General features: G+C 50.7%; 1 protein-coding gene across 3 annotated transcripts; it reads right to left on the reverse strand.

The window, feature by feature from the left end:
- Positions 1–1113: 1113 nt before the first annotated feature.
- On the reverse strand, positions 1114–18459 carry HOXC4 (homeobox C4). Of its 3 annotated transcripts, none has more exons than XM_061415842.1 (4): positions 18313–18459; positions 3862–3978; positions 2780–3224; positions 1114–2294 (listed from the first exon to the last, which is right to left on the reverse strand). In XM_061415842.1, the coding sequence occupies exons 3-4, from the start codon at positions 3216–3218 to the stop codon at positions 1939–1941; spliced, it is 795 nt and encodes a 264-aa protein (XP_061271826.1). In that variant the 5' UTR covers positions 3219–3224; positions 3862–3978; positions 18313–18459; the 3' UTR covers positions 1114–1938. The 3 variants fall into 3 exon arrangements, with proteins under 3 accessions (XP_061271826.1, XP_061271825.1, XP_061271824.1); XM_061415841.1 differs by lacking the exon at positions 18313–18459 and adding an exon at positions 4141–10621; XM_061415840.1 differs by lacking the exon at positions 18313–18459 and adding an exon at positions 4141–10618 and having other exon boundaries at positions 2780–3715.
- Positions 18460–19503: the final 1044 nt, after the last annotated feature.

Consider the following 19503-nt stretch of genomic DNA (forward strand, 5'->3'; position numbering starts at 1 on the left):
TAACTTGGTTCCTCTGTTGCCTTTCACTCCAGAATTTGAGGAGAGAGGACAGCAGTACCCATGGCTTCCCTACTTATCCCAGATCTCTTATCCCTCTCTTTTCTACTTCTGACAGCCCTCCATCCTGATATTTGGATAAACTGTCGGAGAAGCTCACCAACTACCCCTTTACCTTCTCCCAACAAACAAGCAAAAATTCGAGCAGGCCTTGCTCAGAGCCTGGTCTCCAGGACTAGAATTCTTTGGAGACTTTGGCTTAAAGTAATCATTCAGGCAATCCAAATCAGTTTTTTGTTTGTTTTAACCCCCAAGGAAGCAATTTAAAAAATTTTTTTCTTACAAGCAGGAAGTCTTGTTCCTTCAATCTTCAAGTCCTGTGGAGACCTGGGAGGTTGTAGGAAGAAAGGTGATCCCCCTGCCTCTCCCTGTGTCTTTTCTCCACATCTAGCAGGTCCATGATAAAAGTTGGTGGGGGGGGGGGAGCAGGGAATAAGAGTGCTTCATTATCTCCAGGCATCAGGCTTTGAGGCCTACCCATGCAAGAGGGCCTCCCAGGCCTCTGGCCTCCACTTCACCCTTCTTTCCAAGTCTAAACAAACAGAAAAGCCATCCTGACAGGTCACTTTGCTGCTTTAGAATCACCAGCTCAAAATGTTTCTTCTTTTATGACAACAGGCATGTTGAGAGGCATCTTCCTAATCCTTCAGCCCCAAAGAACTCCCCAAAGATGAAAACTCTTCTTCGTCCCCACTCCCTAAACTTGCCTTCTAATCTGCAAATTAGGCAGGCCTACTCACCAGAGGGAAGGGAGAAGAGAGGAGAGAGGAAGAGACAAAGAAGGCACCATGTTTAACTCTAGAAAAGTGAGACCCCCCTGGAGAGTCTGGCCCCTACAGACTCAGGGAGGGAGTGCCCTACTCTTCCACATCCCCTCTTCTGACATCCTCTGCCCCAAACCTATTGCTGGATCTTCTAAGGACCTTGGGAAACTGGAGTTGAGAGTTAAGATTTGTGTATTTGCTTAGAGTAAACTTCAGCAACTCTAGAGAGAAGGTGGGATGTTTCCAGGCCAGAAGGAGAAGGGGGAGAAAAAGAAACCATCAGACACTGACGTAAAACTAATTCACATCCACTGGTTTATTATTGATCACGGGGCATTTCACATCGACACTAAAATTCTTTATTGCAAGTTTTACAATAATCAAGTAAATTCAGTCCAAAAACACAATAACCATGATGGGGGGTGGGGTGGGGTGTTCTACCTATAGACTGCCTCTCTGAACTGAAAGTTCATTTTTATTTTCTTTTGGCTCCTCAAACTGAACAGCTCTGAGAGGCTCTCCAGATGCATTTAGCTTTGTCTGCTGTCTTCCCCCTTCTCCTCCCAGCTCCCCCCAACAATAATACAAAAGAACTTCATAGCTTTGTTCTCCTTAAAATGACTTCCCCCTCACTAACCTCCCCTGGTGCATTTTCAATGCAAAAGGCCTAAGGAAAGAGGGGGGAAGGAGGAGGAGGAGGAGGAGGAGGAGTACTGGCTTAAAAATCTTTTTCCTTCTTTCTTTTCCTCATTTCCCCTGAAATGCACCCAAACCAGACCATCACACCTTGCAATATATAATTTTTGCAGTTTTTTTTCCCTTAAAAAATAAATAACCCCCCAAAATGGCCTTAAAAAAAAAACAAAAAACAAAAAACCAGCAGGTACCATGCTAAGACAACATCACATGCTTAAAAGGGTCCTTAACAGTGGAAAGGAGAGAAGGGCAGGGGGCTTGTTTATCTGTTTTGTCTGTTTGGAACTGACAAGGGGGAAGGTGGGAGGAAGAGAGAAAAGAACCAAAAAATATATATATATTAAATTCTATAAATAAGAGTCAATTTGTGTGTGAGGGAAGGATGGGGGGCCTGGGATAGGGGCAGGGTGTGAGTTATGTTTTATAACCTGGTAATGTCCTCTGCCCGTTGCTGCTCCGGCGGCGTGGTGCTCTGGGAGTGGTCTTCAGAAGTGCCCGGGGTGGCTGCGGAGAGGGTGCTGGGCGCAGCGCCGGCCGGGGGCGCTGACCTGACTTTGGTGTTGGGAAGTCGGTGGTCCTTCTTCCATTTCATGCGACGGTTTTGGAACCAGATTTTGATCTGCCTCTCAGAGAGGCACAGCGAGTGGGCGATCTCGATCCTTCTCCTTCGGGTCAGGTAGCGATTGTAATGAAACTCTTTCTCTAATTCCAGGACTTGCTGCCGGGTGTAGGCTGTCCTCGAGCGCTTGGGTTCCCCTCCGTTATAATTGGGGTTCACTGAGGGGAGGGGGGAAAGCAAATAGTGGGGTTCAAAGGCAGCAGGCTCCCCGCCCCCCCACCCTCACCCCATCCTCAGCTCTGTTGGAACAGGAGGAGGGGGTGATGGAAATAAAGTCATCAAGCTAAATGGGTTATAAAGAAGTTGAAGGGAGCTGGAGACTTTGTAGTGTAATAAGAGGGGAATCCTCATTGTAACGACACTGAATTATTTATGCGCCCTTAGAAAGCGAGCATAGTTTTCACACATACATAACAGATCGTAGCACATGGCTCGGACTGCCCAGAGTAGCTAAGCCATAAAATTTATGGGGGATGTAATTACCCATTCTCGCTCGTAAATCCAGTTCAATTGTGCTAACCCAGAGTCGCTCCTGGAGAGAGAGGGGGAAGGAGAGAAAGGAGGACGGGGCCGGCGGGGGCCGAGGAGGGTGGGGAGCGCTGGGGAAGAGGGGAGGGGGAGAGCAAAAAGCAAAGTTGCCTACCCGTGCTAACGTGGATTTTTTTCATCCATGGGTAGACTATGGGTTGCTTGCTGGCGGCGCTGGAGGGATGGTCAGGGGCTGGCTGGCTGCAGGCTGGCGGGGCTGGGGACGGGGAGGCGGAGGCGCCTGAGAGAGGCGCCGGCTCGCAGAGCGGCTGTGATTTCTCGGGGTGGTGGTGGCCCGCCTGGGCCGGCCCGTGGCCTCGCGAATTGCCCGGCCCCTGGAGACTGGTGCAGCTATACTGGCGCTCAGGGTAGCTAGGGCGCGGAGGCGGTGGTGGGTACAGCTCCTGGTGGTGATGCTGGAATCCCGATTCCCTGGTCCGGCCGTAATATTCCGGACTGTGTTCAGGGATGTAGCTATTTTGCGAATATTCTTCGCATGGAGGAAATTTCGGATCGATGTAGTTAGAGTCCATCAAATACGAGCTCATGATCATTAATTTCTGGAGTGGAAAATAATTTTTCTCGCTTTGTCGTTTTTCTGCTCCATAAAGCCCTCCTACTAGCTAGCGACCCTGTAAAGTTACTTTCACCATGTGACTCCGCCGGCCAATCACACGGAGCAACCCAGTCCCCGGATAAGGAACCGAATCGCTTTATTCAAAATGTATCCAATTTTTTTTGTGTGTGGTGGTGGTGGTGGTGCTGGGGGGTGGTGGTGGTGATGTGGGGTTAGCTGGCAGGGGCTGGGGTGCCCCCAGTACACACCCCTCCGACTGACAACGCTCCCCTGCCAAAGGAGATGGGAAGCCCCCAGCTCCTTTCCAAAGCCTGGGCATTGGGAGGCTGTTGGGAGGCTGTGATTCAGCCCCCTCCCAGAGTCTCCCGTTGAACCTCCGGTGTACCCCTCGGGCCTCGGCTCCCGAGCTTTTCCAGAGATCCCCATTCATGGCGATCCTGTCTCAATCTGTGTAGGTCACGGGGCAGCGCCCCTCTTTCGCAGGAAGAGGAAGTTGAATGAGGACTGGAGTGGCGGTTGGATGGGGAGGGGCCCAGGCTGAGCCCAGGAGGCTGGAGAGCCTGTGGTACCCCGCCATCCAAGGAGACCAGAGTCCAGCCCTCTTCTCCATACACACTCACCCAACCCTCTGGCCAGGGGGCCGGCGAGGCAGGGTCCCAGCTGGACCAGGCAGGTAGAGGCAGCGGGATGCAAATGATTCTGACGTCATTTCTGGAGGTCTGGGGGTTGAGCCCCCGCTGAAGAGAGACAGGAAGTGGTTGGCAAAAGCATAGTTCAGAAGCCTTGCCCTCCCCAAGTGCCCACTGACCCTCCCTGCCCAGCCTGGAGCAGAGGATCTCTTCCGCTGGCAGTTGTTTCTGCTCTCCATTCTGCCTGGCCTGCCGCTTTCTGACAACTACCTCCAAGGCCGGTTCCCGAGGACTTGGGGCAAGGAGGAGAGCACTCTGCCAGGGGCCAGTCCCCTGGGATGGTGCCCAGCCAAGGCCCTGGGAGCTCTTCCTTCTCCATCCCCACAGAGGGCAGACCTAGCTAGGAGGAAGGCCTGCGTTAGTAGAGCCTGCTTCCGGCCAGGGATTGTATCCATGTAACACATGTGTTTACATGTAAACACGCATCCCCAAGGGTCAGCTCCAGGCTGCCTTCCAAAAGCTGAGGGGTGAGCTCACGAAGCTGGGGAGGCTGGGCGGGACTCGGGGGTCTCCAGTCCATTCCTGCGCCCTCCCCTCTCTCTTGCCATCCACCCACAGGAATAGCCTTGATGGTGGGGTGGCAGGGCCATGGAGGAGGGAGGGGGCAAGAAGAGCTGCTTTCTGACACACACCCCCCGCCAGCTAGGGGTGGCCACGTCATGCCACCAATTCTAATTAACTGATCCCATAACTCAGAGTTGGTGGGGGTGGCAGAAGGGAGAGCCCAGGGAGGGAGCTGGGTCCCCTTGTTGCACTTGATAACAATTATAGTTTAAAATCATAGCTTGCCGGAGCTCGGCTATATTTTACTTGATAACAATAAAAGTGACACATAAAGTTAACTGTTTATGTTTTATTTATTAGACTAAATCTGCCAGCGGTGGTAGGAGCGCTTGCCTCGTCGCTACAGCTTTTATAGGGCTGTAAAACGTCATAAATCAGTCTCGCGGAATCGCCCGCACTCTTTGTGTCGGCGGCGGCGCAGGGCTGGCGGCCGCTGGCTGCCTGCTCCCTCCTTTCCACGAAAAGTCGTAATGTGATTTTTTTCCCCTCTGATTTTATTATTATGATCGCCGCTGTGATTAGTCAATCTACCTTTAATTCGCCGCCCTACGCTGCCTCCTCCCAGCCCAGCCTGGTTGACACTTGAATAAGTACCTTTTAAAACGGCATAACAACTATTTGAGGGTTTAATTAGAACATCTGCAATTAAGGGAATGAGGAGGGGAAAGGGAAAAAAATAAAACCGTTGCGAGAGGGAGGCTGAAGGCAGGAGATTCCCAACCTGTCTCTCACCACCTTTGGGATGCCAGGGAGGGTTCTCACTTCCAAATTAGGGCTCACCTTGAGGTTGGAGAGCTGGGCCACAGCAGATGCCCCAAAGGACTGATTCCCTCTGCCTGGGCCCGTGGCCACCTTTCTTCCTGCCATGTTCAAGCCCCCTACCCTCACCCTAGGCTCACCAAGAGCCAATGCTTGGGAGTCCCTGGAAACCTCTTGCCCAGAGGTCAGTGCCCACTTGCTGCCACTAGATGGGTGAGAGAACCGGAATTCCCTGGAGGCTGACCACCTCTTAGAGGCGATTCTCAAATTTCCAAAGTACTCCTGCCCACTCTTATCTGGGACCCTCTGCGTGTGAAGATTGGCTGGTTTGGTTGGAAGAGGAGCTTGAGACTCTGAGAAGGTGAAGGCTGCTGCTTAGTTGGTTTATTATTGGTGCTGGGGGGTGGGTTAATTACAAGTTGTTAGAAGTGCCAAAGGGAAACCAATGCTGACTGCTGTCCTACAGAAAAATTCTGAACCCAGCCCCAGCCCCCAACCTGGGGAGAGGCAGAACTCCAGGAGCTCAGGTAGGGTGGGGGAAAGGTTGCTGAAGGAGAAAGCCTTCCAGCCCCACCCCCATCCTCCCTTCTAGGCCTGCACCTGGATCAGGCTGCCCCACCCTATGCTGGCCAGGAATAGTCTCACCTCCACCTGGCTCCCCTCCTCCCAGCCCTCACTGTCACCTTCTACCAGCCCTGCCCCCGCCTCAACTTGCTTTTCTTCCTTCTTTTCACCCTCTTGGGCTTGCTAGGAAGTCCTTTCCAAGGCTCGGCCCATCTTACACCCCCACTCCCCAGGATTCTGAGCTCCTGCAGGTGCGTTGAGGGAAAGGGAGCACGAAACCCACTTTGGGCCAGTGTGTGTAGGCAGATCCAAGAGAGTTCAGATGCCTTCAACTGAATGCCAAGTCCATGTGCATTCATACTATTAATATTTATTGATGTATTAAGTGCCTCCTTATGCAGCCATAAATACGTGGAGTTTTCTTTCCAGGTCTGCACAGCTAATTTGACATTCGGATCCAGAAAGTAAAATCTGGGAGATTTCCCCAAATTTGTCCACATGTATCTACATCATTTACCAAAAAAACTCTCTTTGGGCTCCTATATCTCAGTAGCAAGAAAGTCGCCTATCACATGAAAACAGCAAGCCAGAGTCCGCTACACAGACACACACATACAAACATTTTCACCTGGATATTATTGCGAGCATAGAAATAAGATCCCTTCTGAGGGCTCCTGTACTTAGCGTTAGCTTAATGGGTTGGGGGGTGCCTAAAGCAGCTCTTGTCCGTGATGAATCCTTGTATCTCCTTTTGTGTTTTGCCCTCCTGCCTCATCAGCCCAGGGATCTCCAACCCCTGCTCTGCCCTCTACCTCTCTCAGCCCCAATTTTATTTTTTTTATTTTTTCTGATCACCTTTTGCCAGCCTCCAAACAATCACTCTCTGAATGCTACCCGCATCCGCCCCCCCATATTCTTTCTAAATCTCGATCTGGTTTCTCTTTTCGGAAACGTGTTTTAGTACAAAGCGCTTCCCTTCTGACACCGCTGAAGAAAAATATGTGTCCATTGTGTGCGAGGCCTTATTGTGCCCACATTACCATACTGACCGTTGGATAACCCATATTCCTCCCCTCCCCAGTAACAAGCTGCCGGCTGAGAGACCTCAGCGACTCCACTGATTCTCTGCTGCATTAAAATCTCACCTCTCAGACTCCCTGGATTTTCCTAGGGAGAAAAATAGTGAGAGCCAACTCAGGATTTGGCGGGCAAAGAGAGGGAAAATGAGGTGTCATTCCTTTCCCCACTCTCAGAAGGACAGGATGTGACTGTGTGCGCGCGCGTGTATATATGGTTTTTGTTGTTGTTTTAGAGATTAAACATCGCAACACGTCTCTTTCCTCTTCCTCAAATAAATTTGACTTTTAGATGGTATACCATCAAGTAATTCATTCCATTTTTTTTTTCTCCAAGCAACTTGCAAACCCCCAAATAAAGCAAGGCTCCCATTTTCCCCGCTGTGTGTGTATTTGTATATATGTATGTGTTTTGTCCCCTTCTAATGCCAGCAGGCAGGGCTAATGTATGCAAAAGAATATGCAAATGCTTAATTGATTTTTTCTTAAATCTCTTGTCAGTAAAAGTAATGAATTGGTCTAAAATGATTTTAATAACCCAGACGTGTCACCAGAAAATACTCAACCTTTTTTTTCTCCTGGAATCGCTTATAGTCTCAAAAAAAAAAAAAAAGCAATCATGGAATGTTAATTTGCCCCCCTTTAAAATATTAAAGATGAATTTCTCCTGTTTGTTCGGAGACCATAAGCAGGGTCCTCTCGTGAATTTCCCCCTCCTTGCTTTGCCTTTCTTGGAATTCAATTTTCCTCAAATCTCATTTAAAGTGGCTTTTTAAAAAGTGGCCGCATTTTAATATTGGTTAGACAGAGTGACCTGCATTTCACCTCGGGTGTTTGACTTGTTCCAATAGGTCACTGCCATGGGGTTATTGATGGGGAAACTCCATTGAAATTTGTCTCTTCGCAAATGGCCTTTAGATCTTCCAGTGAGTTCAATAACTAGTTATAATGTGGAAGGGGAAAAATGAAGGCCCTGGGCTAACGAATTTGATGTTTCATTTTTATGCTGGAGAAATTGTTAGTTAGAGGTTGGGTTCCCCATCCTCTTCTTTGCTCATCCTGGCCTCACTGACCCCTGCTCCCCACTCTCGTCCAAGGCTGCAGGATTATATCCTCTTTAAAACTAGGGTGGGGGTGTCCCTTTCTCCCCTTGATGAAAGCTTTAATTCTTATTTTTGTTGTTGTTATTGAAAAATTCTGACAGTGCTGCAAGAAGCTTGCGCTGCTGAGTATTTCTAACTTGAACTTTCCTGTTAGAGGTGGGTGAAAGGACTTTTACTTTTAAAGCACTCTAAATGTGGATTTGAAAGATTTAGGAATTAGGCTGGCTTAGGGTAGCTTCCAGAGAGCTGACCTGGTGCTCCCAGAATTAAGAAGCTGATAGGAAGGTGGGGTTCCTTTTGGGGTTGATGAGGGCATCTCAAAATACTCTAATCTGTTCTTGGCCTCTGAGCTTCCAGGGACTCATGGGTTGAGGCACCCTAGACCAAGGAAGGCAGAGACAAGGATAGAGGGAGAATTCCATGGAGCAGGCAAGAGAATCCTGGGTCTCCTCCAGAGTCAGAAACAGAATTCATTAGTGGGGACTTGGCCCAGGAACTGCTTGCTGAACTTCATAAGAAGGGTGCCTGGCAAAAGCCCAGTGCCCCCAAATGATGCGTTTTACTGGAGAGAGCAGAGGGGAAATTATTGGGGTGGGTGATGAAGATTTTACAAGGTGTCCCCTTTTTTCCCGGAGTTCTTAAGAAGTGGGGGAGGAAAGGGCAGGGAAAGGGAGGAAAGGTCTTCATTTTATTCTCCCCAATTACAGCTAGGTCGGAGAGCCAGTGACTTCTCCAGAGAAGCCTCTGTGAGAAAGGGCTGTGGAGAGCTCTTCTTTCAGGCTGACCCAGCCATACCCAATCATTACCATCATTAACCTCAATAATAACAAGAACATCATTTCTTCACAAACAGAGCTCCCTGTGTGCCTTCTTTCCTTCCTCCAGAAACTATTCCCTTTCCTTCTCTGGGGTCCCTGGGACCCCTAAGGGATCCAGTTAGCTCAGGCCCAAGTTTCCCCTTGATAAGCCTACCCACATCCCTTCCAAGCCTCCCTCCTTAGATAAGAGTCATTCCAAAAGCAAGCCTGGATTCCCAGGCTGGGGGAATCCAGACCGAGAGGAACATGTAAGTGCCTGAAACTAGGGTACCACCTTCCTCTATCCCCTTAAACCCGGAGGCAATGTCTTGGTGCCACCTGCACTCTCAGACAAACTTGCCTGGACAGATCCGGGCACTCCTGGGATCTGGGGAGCCGTCTTTCACTGCGTGCCGCAACCCCATAAAAAATGAGGGAGCCCGGAAAGGCCCATCGGTCGGTTTCAGGATCCGGCCTGGAGGAGGACATGCAGCCTGCTCTCCCCAGACGAGCGGGAATCAATAGCGATCTGTGATAAACCTCCCCGCAGCCCCTCGCGCTCCGGGCCGTGGCGGGCGAGCCCCATCCCCGGGCCACTCACCCGCCTCGGCCCATACCTTGGCCGCCTCCTCGGAACCCGGGACCCCCAACCTCTGGCCTCGCCCTCTCCCCGTTTTAATTACGTAATTGATTTTCGCTTTGGCCGCGCCGGGACGCCTCTACCTTCAGACTGTTTAAATTTTTCGGCTCCCTTTTTGCATTTCCGAGTCCTCTTGAAGGGCCGTCATTTAGAGACTGGCCCTCGGGCTGCTGGGTCAGGGCTGGGCTGCGGCCTCGCTCTACACTCCAACGAAATGGTCCTCCGGGGCTGGGCGGCGCGGCCCGCTGTGCAGCCGGCCCACCGCGCGGGGCTCCCACACTGCGCTCCTGCCCATCCGCTCTGCTGAATTATTTTGTGCTCCATTATTCTCTGATAGAAAAATATTCCGGGTTGGAGTGAGCACTCCACGCCTGGGCTCGGAGCCGGGCCGCTCGGCTTTTTTGTCTCTTCACCGGCATGAAGTGTGTATGTCTGGGAAGGTCAGGATGGAGACCCGAGGAAGCGCAATGCCCAGGCTGCAGGCTCGGCGGGGAACTCCAGCCTCTCCCCGCAAAGACCTGGCCCCGCTGGCGGCCCAGAAGCGCCGGAGAAGCGGATTCGGCTGCAACTTTCCGCCACTCGGCCCGCGTGGAACCGCAAGGCCGGCGACCCCCAGCCCGCAGTGGGCTGTTGGGTCTGATTTTCTCCCCACCCCCAGACAGAGGCCCCAGCACTCCGGCAGCCCCAGCGGGCACCCGAGCGGCCTCTGGGAGGAGGCACCGGGGTCGGCAACACGCGGGTCATCCCTACACCGGAGTGACCGAAGGTGAGGCGAAGAAAGGGAAAAAGGGGAGGCATTTTCACGGATGGGAAGACCAGATTTGGGGTGGGGAGAGGACGGGGAAGACGCGAAAACTTAAAAAGGAGCCCCTTCTCCCACCGTGGCTGACTTTCCCTGTCTCTCCTCCTCCGGACAAAAAAATAAAAGAAACCCTCCTTTTTCCTTCCTAAACTGCTGGTCTCCTGCTTAATCTCTCATCTATTTACAAGTAATAAACACTTCTCTGATTATTCTCCCATGTCCTGTTCATTCTTTGATCTTTTCCAACGAGGCAAACTATGAGTTACTATTAGCCCTATTTTATGATTCTATTTTTCCCTCAGGGAGAGGAGGGAGTTGGGAATGTCTTTCTCACTGGGGAAGAAGTTCAGGGAAACTTGATCACAACCTTCTCCCCTGTCCCCCACAACCTGCAACACCCCAATCCTTGCTCCCCCAGCCCCCCTTCCCCCGCGGCAATGTTGCCGGGTAAATAAGAGTCCGCCTGCCTGGCTATTAGGATTCTGGAGACGTTGGCATCTGTAGCAATCATTAGTCAAAGCCGCGGAAGCCGAAGGAGCCGAGGAGTTGGACAGAAAAAATCTTGGAAATGATATACAGGAGCCGCGGAGGCATCAATCCCCGGCCGATAAGAGCTCGGCTGCCGGGAGTGAGGCAGCCGCTTAATTGGGCCCTGGGCACCAAGAACAATTGGGGAGGAGGCATTTATGGGTAGGGCAGTGACCCTCGCACCATTTGGGCACCCTCCAAAAATAGGGGGAGACTTGAACATCTTTCCCCAAATTTCAAAGGCCCAGTTGTGTTGGGGAGACTCATGCTTCCCTCCCTCAACCTCTCCACCCTGAGAGCCAAGAGGAGCATAGTCCTAGGACTCTTCCCTTTTCTCTCCCTTCTTAGCGGCTGTTCTGGGAGGTCCTGCAGGTTGGGGAGATTGGGCTGGGATTTCAGGTCACAGGGAAAGCCTGGAGAGGGCTGTGGTCCCTAGAGCAGGTTTTTAGGAGGCAGCTAACTCCTTTGGACTCTATTTAGTGGGAACCTTGAAGACAGGAACAGAATCACTCTCTTTAATAAGCAAAACAGCCAGAAAGATATTTGTTCCCTATCCCCAATAAAGGCACTCACCTGATGTCTTTATTGACACAGAGATAGACAGAGAGATGAATTAAGTTTATATCCTTCTGGAGGGAGATCTATGCCCCTACATATAGATACATGTATTATGGAACCATCTCTAAACATACTTTCAAATATTTAAGTTTGCAGCAAAACTGCAAAGACTATAAAGATCTCCAAATATGTAGCTTCAATATGTAGCTATTTTATGAGTTGGGGCTTTTGCATAAATCTAGATAAATTTTTCAAAATAGAGATTGAGCAACACACTCAGAGTCTTTTTCCAACCAAGGGGAAAGAAAAAGCTCACCAAATATTCATCCAGATATTTAGGGAGTGCTGTACCAATACATCCCAGCCTATACATCCAGCACTATAGAGAGATTGGTAATGTGCACACAGAAATCTGACAGAGGACTGTTATGTTCACTGTGGATCTATAAATCTAAAGATCTATAAATCTGCATTTAAATGTGGAGTAGAGAGATATGGAAAACATACATCCTATTATACACGGAGTGATCTATAAATATATTTTCCCGTATACAGCTATGGAAGTGCTCAGCTCTCTATAAAGGCAGTGTATTTGCATCGAGCCTTAGGAATGAGGGAGATTCTCTGATGGTTGCGGGTTTGGGATGCCCCAACTCAGACTTCTCTGGGAAATGAAGGAGAGTAAACTGGAGCCTGTGCAAGTAAGTGCTAAGAGGGCCCAGGAATTCATATAATCTATGGCCTCATTTCCAGCATACGGGGCATTTCTCTGGCTATGGATAGGAGCCCTGATGTCTGGGCCTGAAAGCATCCTAACTTGTAGCCTGAACTGAGACAGAGATAGAAGCCTCTTTACTTCTTTTCCCTTTAGCTCCCTAGCCCAAAGCTGGCAGAGGGACCCTTGAGAAGCAGGGGTGTCTTTAGGAGGGAAAGGGTCATTAACATTACAAAATGGAGCCATTTAGGTAAAATGCTTTTTTTTTTTTTTGCTACAGTTCAGTTAGTAAGGAGGCTGTGGGCTTTCACTCACACCCCAGCATGCATCTTAATTACATAAATCCCAGTCACTGACTGCAGAGAGTTTCCTCCATTCATATAATGCTAGATGATGCCTCAGTCCCATCCCCTCTCTTCATGAGCTCTCTCTTACACACCCAAAGTCCCACCTTGTCAAGAAGGGGTTTGGGGCTCAGGAAATGCATCACAGGGAGATGGCAGCCCCACAAGAGAGTAGTGCCCCCAGGAGTCATTGTATCTACCACCAGACTCAGAAGCTGATTACCTTCCATGTTACTTGTTTTTTAACTGAGGGGTTGGAGGAACCAAAGTCTGCATGGGCAAAAGAAAATGAAAGATGGTATGATTTTTAAATCTGGAATTTTAAGGAGAACTATGGCCATACCACCCAGAACATGCCGGATTTAGAGGGGTCAAATCACCAGTGAGCCCTTTTCATATTGGAGGCAGAGGATCTGGGGCCCCTGGACTTGCTTTGATTTTTCTGCTTTGGTTTACTGGGGAAAGGGAAGTAAGAAGGGCCCCAGGTGGGCTTGGGGAAGTGCAATCCAATCTAGTTGGCCAGTTTAGGGGAGAGTGATTTACAAAGCAAAAGCTCAAATGCTACTTCCTGAGAAGTCACCAGATCAAAACAACCTCCTCTAGGTTTTATGACCCACCACTACTCCCAACAGGAAAAGCACCCTCAATAAAGCCCCAGCCCACATCCCCATCCTCCACCCAGAGGAGGGGGAGAGACACAATCCAAAATGAGGGACCTGACCCTTACTCTCTTCATTCACACACACACACACACACACACACACACACACACACGCACACGCTGGGTTTTCCAGCCAGAAAATTAACTTTTTAAAGAAGCATTTTATAGACAATAATTTTCTCCACTATCTGAGCAAAGAAGCAGCCCTGAGATATTTGGAGTTTGATCCTGAAGAGTGGATTTGATCAGATAAGGATCTGGCTTCATGGTCTCACACTGCCTTCCAACTCCCCTACAACTCAACAGGCCAACAGGACACTAAAGACACCAAGAGCCTGGCTGCCACCCTCTGTGGGGGCTGCTCCAGGGGTTTGGTTTTCCAGGGAAGCAGAAAGGAAGAAACTCAATAGTTGCTTGGGGCTTGAGGGCATGAGTGTGGAGGGGGAGGACAAATGGTCTTCAGGCTGGGCTGATGGGAAGAACAGAGCAGGACAAGGACTGGGAAGTTAGTTTAAGGCTGGTTTACTGTGTCCCGCCTCGGCTTCTGACCTCTTTAATACCATACTTGGCCACATACATATACTTTTGTGTGTGATGTTCTGGGCCGGGGGCTGGGAGAAGTGGGACTCTTTCAAGGGCAGAACCTAGCCTCCTCTAACTCTGTCAGAGCTGTGACACATGCAGAACTAAAGAGATCCCAGGGAATTAAGCCCACCATCCCACCCCCTAATATGGGGCTGCACATCATGGCAGAGCTTTCTCTGTGTTTGAGTCAGCTGTAGAGAAGTAGCCTCCTTCCTGTACTTGCTCCCCAGCATACCCAGAGCCTCCTGGTCAACCTTTCATTGTAGCTTCTAAGGCCTGGTTATCAGAAGCCGAACAAGGTCCTAGACAGCCCAACTTTCCCAAGTCCTAAATTTCATTTCCCTCCCACTCCCCACACAGTGGATCTTCCTAGCAGTGGAAGAAGAAAATGGATCCCAGAGTTCTTCTGTAGGACTCAAGGACAAAGAGATCTCTATTACTTCAGCTCCTCAGTCCAGACTCCTTGGGCTCCTGGGGCCCTATCAAAGCAGTGAAGGGAAGTACTAGAACAGGTACACCATTCGGGTTTACAAAGACCTAGTAAAAAGGATGAGATATTCCTGGCTCTCTAACAGCTAGCCTCTTCTTTAAATTGCATCTCAGAAAGCCAAAGAGCCCGAGCTTGGGGGGTCCTGAATCCAGATTCTCTCCCTTCTCCACAGCTAAGGGCTCCAGGGTCTACAATCCCACTGAGGAGGAGGCTCAGAACAGTGCTTGTCTCTTCAGGAAAAGAAAGCACAGAACTGAAGCCCTGGGCAATGATGTTTCCGTTGAGAAACTCAACCCAAAGTAATTACACAAAGAGAGGGAGAGGCAAAGAGACAGATAAAGTTGACCTGGATATTAGGAGGGGCTGAGGCAATAAAAGCTCTCTTCCCAGTGCCTGCTTAGAAGGAGCCAGCCACACCCCTCCCCCCTTCTTGCCTTAGTTTCGTGGAATCTGGAAACTCCAGCATGAGATATCCACACTAGAGGTGAGGATTGGTCTTAGACAAGATTACCACACCATCTACCAGGGAAAAATAAGTTTGTGTGCTCTAATTCTAGTTCATGAAAGAAGTCAATAGAATGGTGGGATTGAAGGTAACTTGGGAAGTGAGGGCCCAGTGGTTTCTGAGAAGAGCTGCCCTTCCTCTGGCTTTTCATTCTAATCCTTCCCACCTGGTCTGTGGCATTGTCCCCAAATCAGCCCCACCTAGAAAGCAAACTACCACCGTGGGGATGCTGACAAAGCCCAGCTCAAACTGGGCTATCCCTTGACACCCCCAGAGGAGGGCTTGGAGGTCTGGGGGCACCACCCATCAGAACTCCTGCTGCTCAGTCAGCTCAAAGAGGGCAGGAGATCAGCAGAGAAAGGGGAGGTTGCTGGTGCGGGTGGGGGTGGGGGGGGTGCAGCTGCGGGGATGGGGGGTGGTGGTGGAACTCAATCAGAAAATTAACCCTGCAACAAAGCCCTGGAGACTGAGGGATGGGGGATGAAATGCCTGGGTCTGGACCTGAAAAGCAAGTCAGTTGGCTCAGGGCCCAGTCCAAGTGTTCAGGAGACACATGCACTCCTGCCATACACGCACACTGTCTGCACCATCAGCTGTTTTGCTCAGAAATAGTTTATCACCCATTGCTTATTCTGACCTGACCCATGTAAATATAAACACTAAAACCCACATCTTCAGTGGCTGTGTCCTTTGATAGCCATTGGCCAGGATAAAGTAGCAGCAGCAGTGGCATATCTTGTTAAAAGAATGGAAAGGAAGGGGACTTAAATCCATCAACTGTTTCATATGAGAGCAGTGAGGCAAGGGTCCTGGTTTTCTGTGCTGATTCCCTTTTCCAGACTTGAAGTTACTCAACAAACTAAAGGTACCAAACACAACTTTCAGAAAGTCTCCACTTTTGCTGCCTTCCCCAACCATGCCAGAGGCACTTTGATAAAGCTAGTGACTTCTGGAGCATTTCCAGGAAGAAAATTGAAAGAGATCGCTTCTAGTCGCTCCACCTGTGCTCAAGAGGATAGGAAGAGAATAAAAACGAAAAGTTGTGCAAGGTAAGTGTATAGGGAATAATCACAGAATTTGAATTCAGGGCTGGAGTTTGCATCCACACCCACTGTACAGCCTAATCGAAAGGGCATATCTATAAAGTGCAGGGAATTGGGTAGGATCACACAGGAGAACATGGAGTAATGCAGAGGATGCCCATACAACTTCCAGTCCCAGTACAATTGAGATTGACCTCGAAATACAACTTTGTTAGAACTAGAGGACAAAAGCCGCGGACTCCTGAGAGCTGGGTAAGGGACAGAGGGAAGGGGTTGGAATATTCTCAGCATCACTTATTCCCTTCACATCATAGACAGGGAGGACCCAGAAACTAAAGAGGGTGGTGGGGAGGGAGGAGGAAGAAGAGAGCAGGGAAGGGTGAGACCCTTTTTGGCTGATTGGTTAGTGGAGGCCATGTGACCCTGCTTAGCATATTTCTGATTGGTTGCTTGACCTCTTCTAGGGTTAAAGACCTAGAAACAAAATTAAAAGCTTTCCAGGTTAGTTGGGGCACCTGATGGACTGCCCATCCCCCTACTCTAGAGAAACCTCAAATTCCAGTGTGGGGGAGGGGTGGGAGAACCAAAAATTTCAAGACCTGTTGTACTACTACTTCCCTTTATATTAGTCCTACAAAACAAAAGAAGAAGAAAAAAAAAACGCTCTGGCAAATTATTTGAGAGGAAGGAGGATCTATTAAGGGGTGATATTTACATGGAACTTTTGAGCCTAAGAAACAGGAAAAGAAGACGAGGAAGTTATAGAAACCCTCCAAGAAATGCTATGTAAGTCTGTTAAACAGAAGCACGCTCACCCTGCTACACAGAGCTGAGAGAACTAGGCCTGCGATCTCGCCAGGAGTGGGGGAAGGTGGTGAGTCTTGCCTGGGTGTGGAACTTTGGCCCTGCTTAAATTCTTTATTGAAGACCATTAGATTTGCTCCCTGAAGTACTAGGGAGGCCAGAGGGAGGGGAAGAGTCAAGTTATAGACCAAGGGAAACTCCCATCTCCCTGCTGCTTGAATGGAAAGTTTCCAGAAACTCTCCAAATTGGACTAGTGGGGAGGAGGAGAAGGGAGGAGGGCCCATAAAGAACAGGAAAGTTAATTCTCCTCTGGGCCACTGGAAGGAGTCCGTTGGGATCCTGCCACTTTCCCGGAACATAAAGGTGTGGGAGGCTGGTGGGGCAGGTGGGTTGTGAGGGACTGAGGACCCAGGGGGAGGCTTTTGGACTTTTCCAGCAGGGTGCCTGTGCTCCTCACACAGGTGACAGTCCCCTGAGGGATGCGGCTCCAACTCTGACGCCCAGTGCCCAGTGTCTTTGGGTCTCTGTCCCCCCTCACCCTGCCAGAGTCTGCCTGGGCTCCCTGCCTCTGCTTGATTGCCTGCTTCTGCCTCAGTCTCTTGGGCGGCAGGGGCTCAGTAGCAGTGTCCTCTTCCAGTCATCCAACCGCACCTCTCCACACCGCAGGCACCCAGAGCTGCTAGCCCCCAGGGCAGTCAGTCCCTCCAGGCGGCTCACTCCCTCTCCCCATCTGCTCCCCTTCCCTTTCCCAGGACTTAAGACGCTACACCCTCGAAGGGCCCGCCTTTTGGCCCGGCTTCGGAATTCCTGGCCCCTTCAGAGAACCTGAGTTCCTAGGTTGTCAGGTAGGGTACACACTCGAAGGTGTGGAGGACACGTGCCTCCATGTCCCACGACACCTCTAGGAAGGAACATTCCTAGAAACTTGAAGGGAGCCCAAGCCTGAGACTGGCCCCAGGGTGCAAACCCATATTGGGTCCTGAAGGCTCCATCCCCCAGAGGCCATTCTCTCCTCAGAGCTGAGGGACTTCCCTGGCCAGGCTCAATAAAGATGTTACCTCCACTCCCACACCCATTTACACTCCACTCACAGCAGGAGCCTCCTGGCCTCCAGGGCCTAGTTTTACCTCAGGCCAGTGCTGGGGACACCAGGAAAGATCTCAACAGCTAGAGGGAGAGAGGGAGGCATGAAACCATACTGGCCCCAGACCGGCTAAGACCCCCAGACTGTGGAGACTGGGACAGCTGCCCATTTAGGTCTGGTGGTGAAGAAAGAAAGAATGTTTGGGGACCTCCTGGGCTCCATCCTCTACCTTTAAAATGCTTCTGCCGTTTCAGGTCGCAGGCTCAGTAGTCTCACACTCTCCTTCCCTGGCCCCCTCCCCAGCGGCCCGCCCTGCCTTGGTCTCTGGGCCACTGGCCAAGGCTGAACTGGCCCCTCCCCAGGACAAAGGCCCCAGAGGCCCTTTGCGCTTGCGCCTAGAGTTTACACAGTCCTACAAACACCAAACATCCCTGTGTCTGCCGCTGTCTTTCTTCCCAATTGAGAAGGGAAAGGGGGTCAGGGAGACCTAGTGAAGCTCTAAAGAATCCAAGTCTCTCTTTACCCCAGTTAACTTGCATTTGGAGGAACTAAGGGGCTGGGAGTGGGGAGGGCTGGTCTGAGGAGACAAACTCCCCCATCCTTCTACCTCCCAGCGGCTTCTCTTTCTCTCCCACCATGGCCTGGGGAGGCCTTCTTCCCCTCCCCTTAATGAGTGGGAACTGCCTCCTATCTGGAGCGGGGTTGGGGGGACATTAAGTAAATGGGAGAAAGGGTCAGAGAGAGAGAAAATTAACTTACAGCGTTCGCCTGGGATTCATTTGCGAAGATGTAACCTCTCTCACCATCATCCCCAGCGCCGTAATCCCCTCTAACTGCCAGGCCCTCTGTCCTAGCATTAAACCTCACCAGCAGCTGCGTGGCTGGACAGTTAAGATTATATATGATGTAAATATATTGTGGGTTTGTCAGCTCTCCCTACACCATAAAACTTGGTTTAATGACATCACGTGGTCCCCCAAGAGCCACTCACGGGCTTGCCTTCAGGCCATTCACATAAATAACCTCCAAAAGTTTCAAACTCCTAAATTCACATAGAAGCCATGCGTATTTCTCTAATGCTCAGTTACACTAAAAAGCCCTTTTGCTGCTCCTTTGCCCCACCCCCACACACCCCTTGCAGGGTGGGGAGGGGGGGGAGGAGTGGATCCTTATTTATTTATTTACTTACTTACTTATTTCCATAAGGACCTGTCGCCTTCAAGGTCGTGTTGATATTTTTCTTCCTCCTATTTTTTTTTTCCTCCTCTATCCTCTAATTGTTCAGAGTGGGCCGTGTACCCCTCTTCCCACTCCCCCGGGAAGGTAAGTCATGTTTCTTCCCCTTATTTCTCGCTGCCAGAGGGGGTGGGTTCCAGGGTGGAGTGGAGAAGCAGGCTCCGTGGTCTCTGGTCAGACCCAGAAGCCCCTCCATTAAACTCCCCCAGAGCAATGCCAAACCCTAGTACTTGAAGATCGTTCTAGGAGGCTGGCTGGTAGGAGAACCACCCCAGACTCCAACGCGGAGGCCTCTGCTAGCGGTGAAAGCAGGGGTCTGGGCTGCAACCACTCCCAGTGCACGGGAGTAGATTTGTAGCCTCTAAGTTATGGTCGCTGATGCCGCTGAAGCAGAGGCTGGGGCCTGGGCGCAGGCCTGCAGACTGTGACAGAGGGTGGAAAACTGGCTGGCACGGCTCTGGCTACCCAAGTCCTCCAGCTCCTCCAGGGAAAGAGGCCCAAACCCTGTGGGGAGAAGGCATCTGTGCACCCTGCTCAGCAGGTCTGTCACACTGCCTCCACCCCTGGTTTTCCCCCTGGGGTGGTGCATCCCTCCCCCCACCCCCGCCCCCGCCGCCAATGGGGAGGAAGCACAGAGCCTGTTCCCTGGCAGTCAGGGAGGCTGGGGTGGGTGGTGGTGGGTGCCACGGCCTCTTTCTTAGTTAACTGTTACCC

This window comes from Bos javanicus, chromosome 5, assembly GCF_032452875.1.
Source record: "Bos javanicus breed banteng chromosome 5, ARS-OSU_banteng_1.0, whole genome shotgun sequence".
NCBI classification, from domain to species: Eukaryota; Metazoa; Chordata; class Mammalia; order Artiodactyla; family Bovidae; genus Bos; species Bos javanicus.

What these genes read in the sequence shown, in the direction of transcription:
- HOXC4 (XM_061415842.1), bottom strand. Translation starts at nt 3,218, where the DNA reads ATGATCATGAGCTCGTATTTGATGGACTCTAACTACATCGATCCGAAA. An exon ending in AAAAATCCACGTTAGCACGG is followed by an intron (nt 2,295 to 2,779) that starts GTAGGCAACTTT and finishes CCCTCCCCTCAG; the next exon opens with TGAACCCCAATTATAACGGA.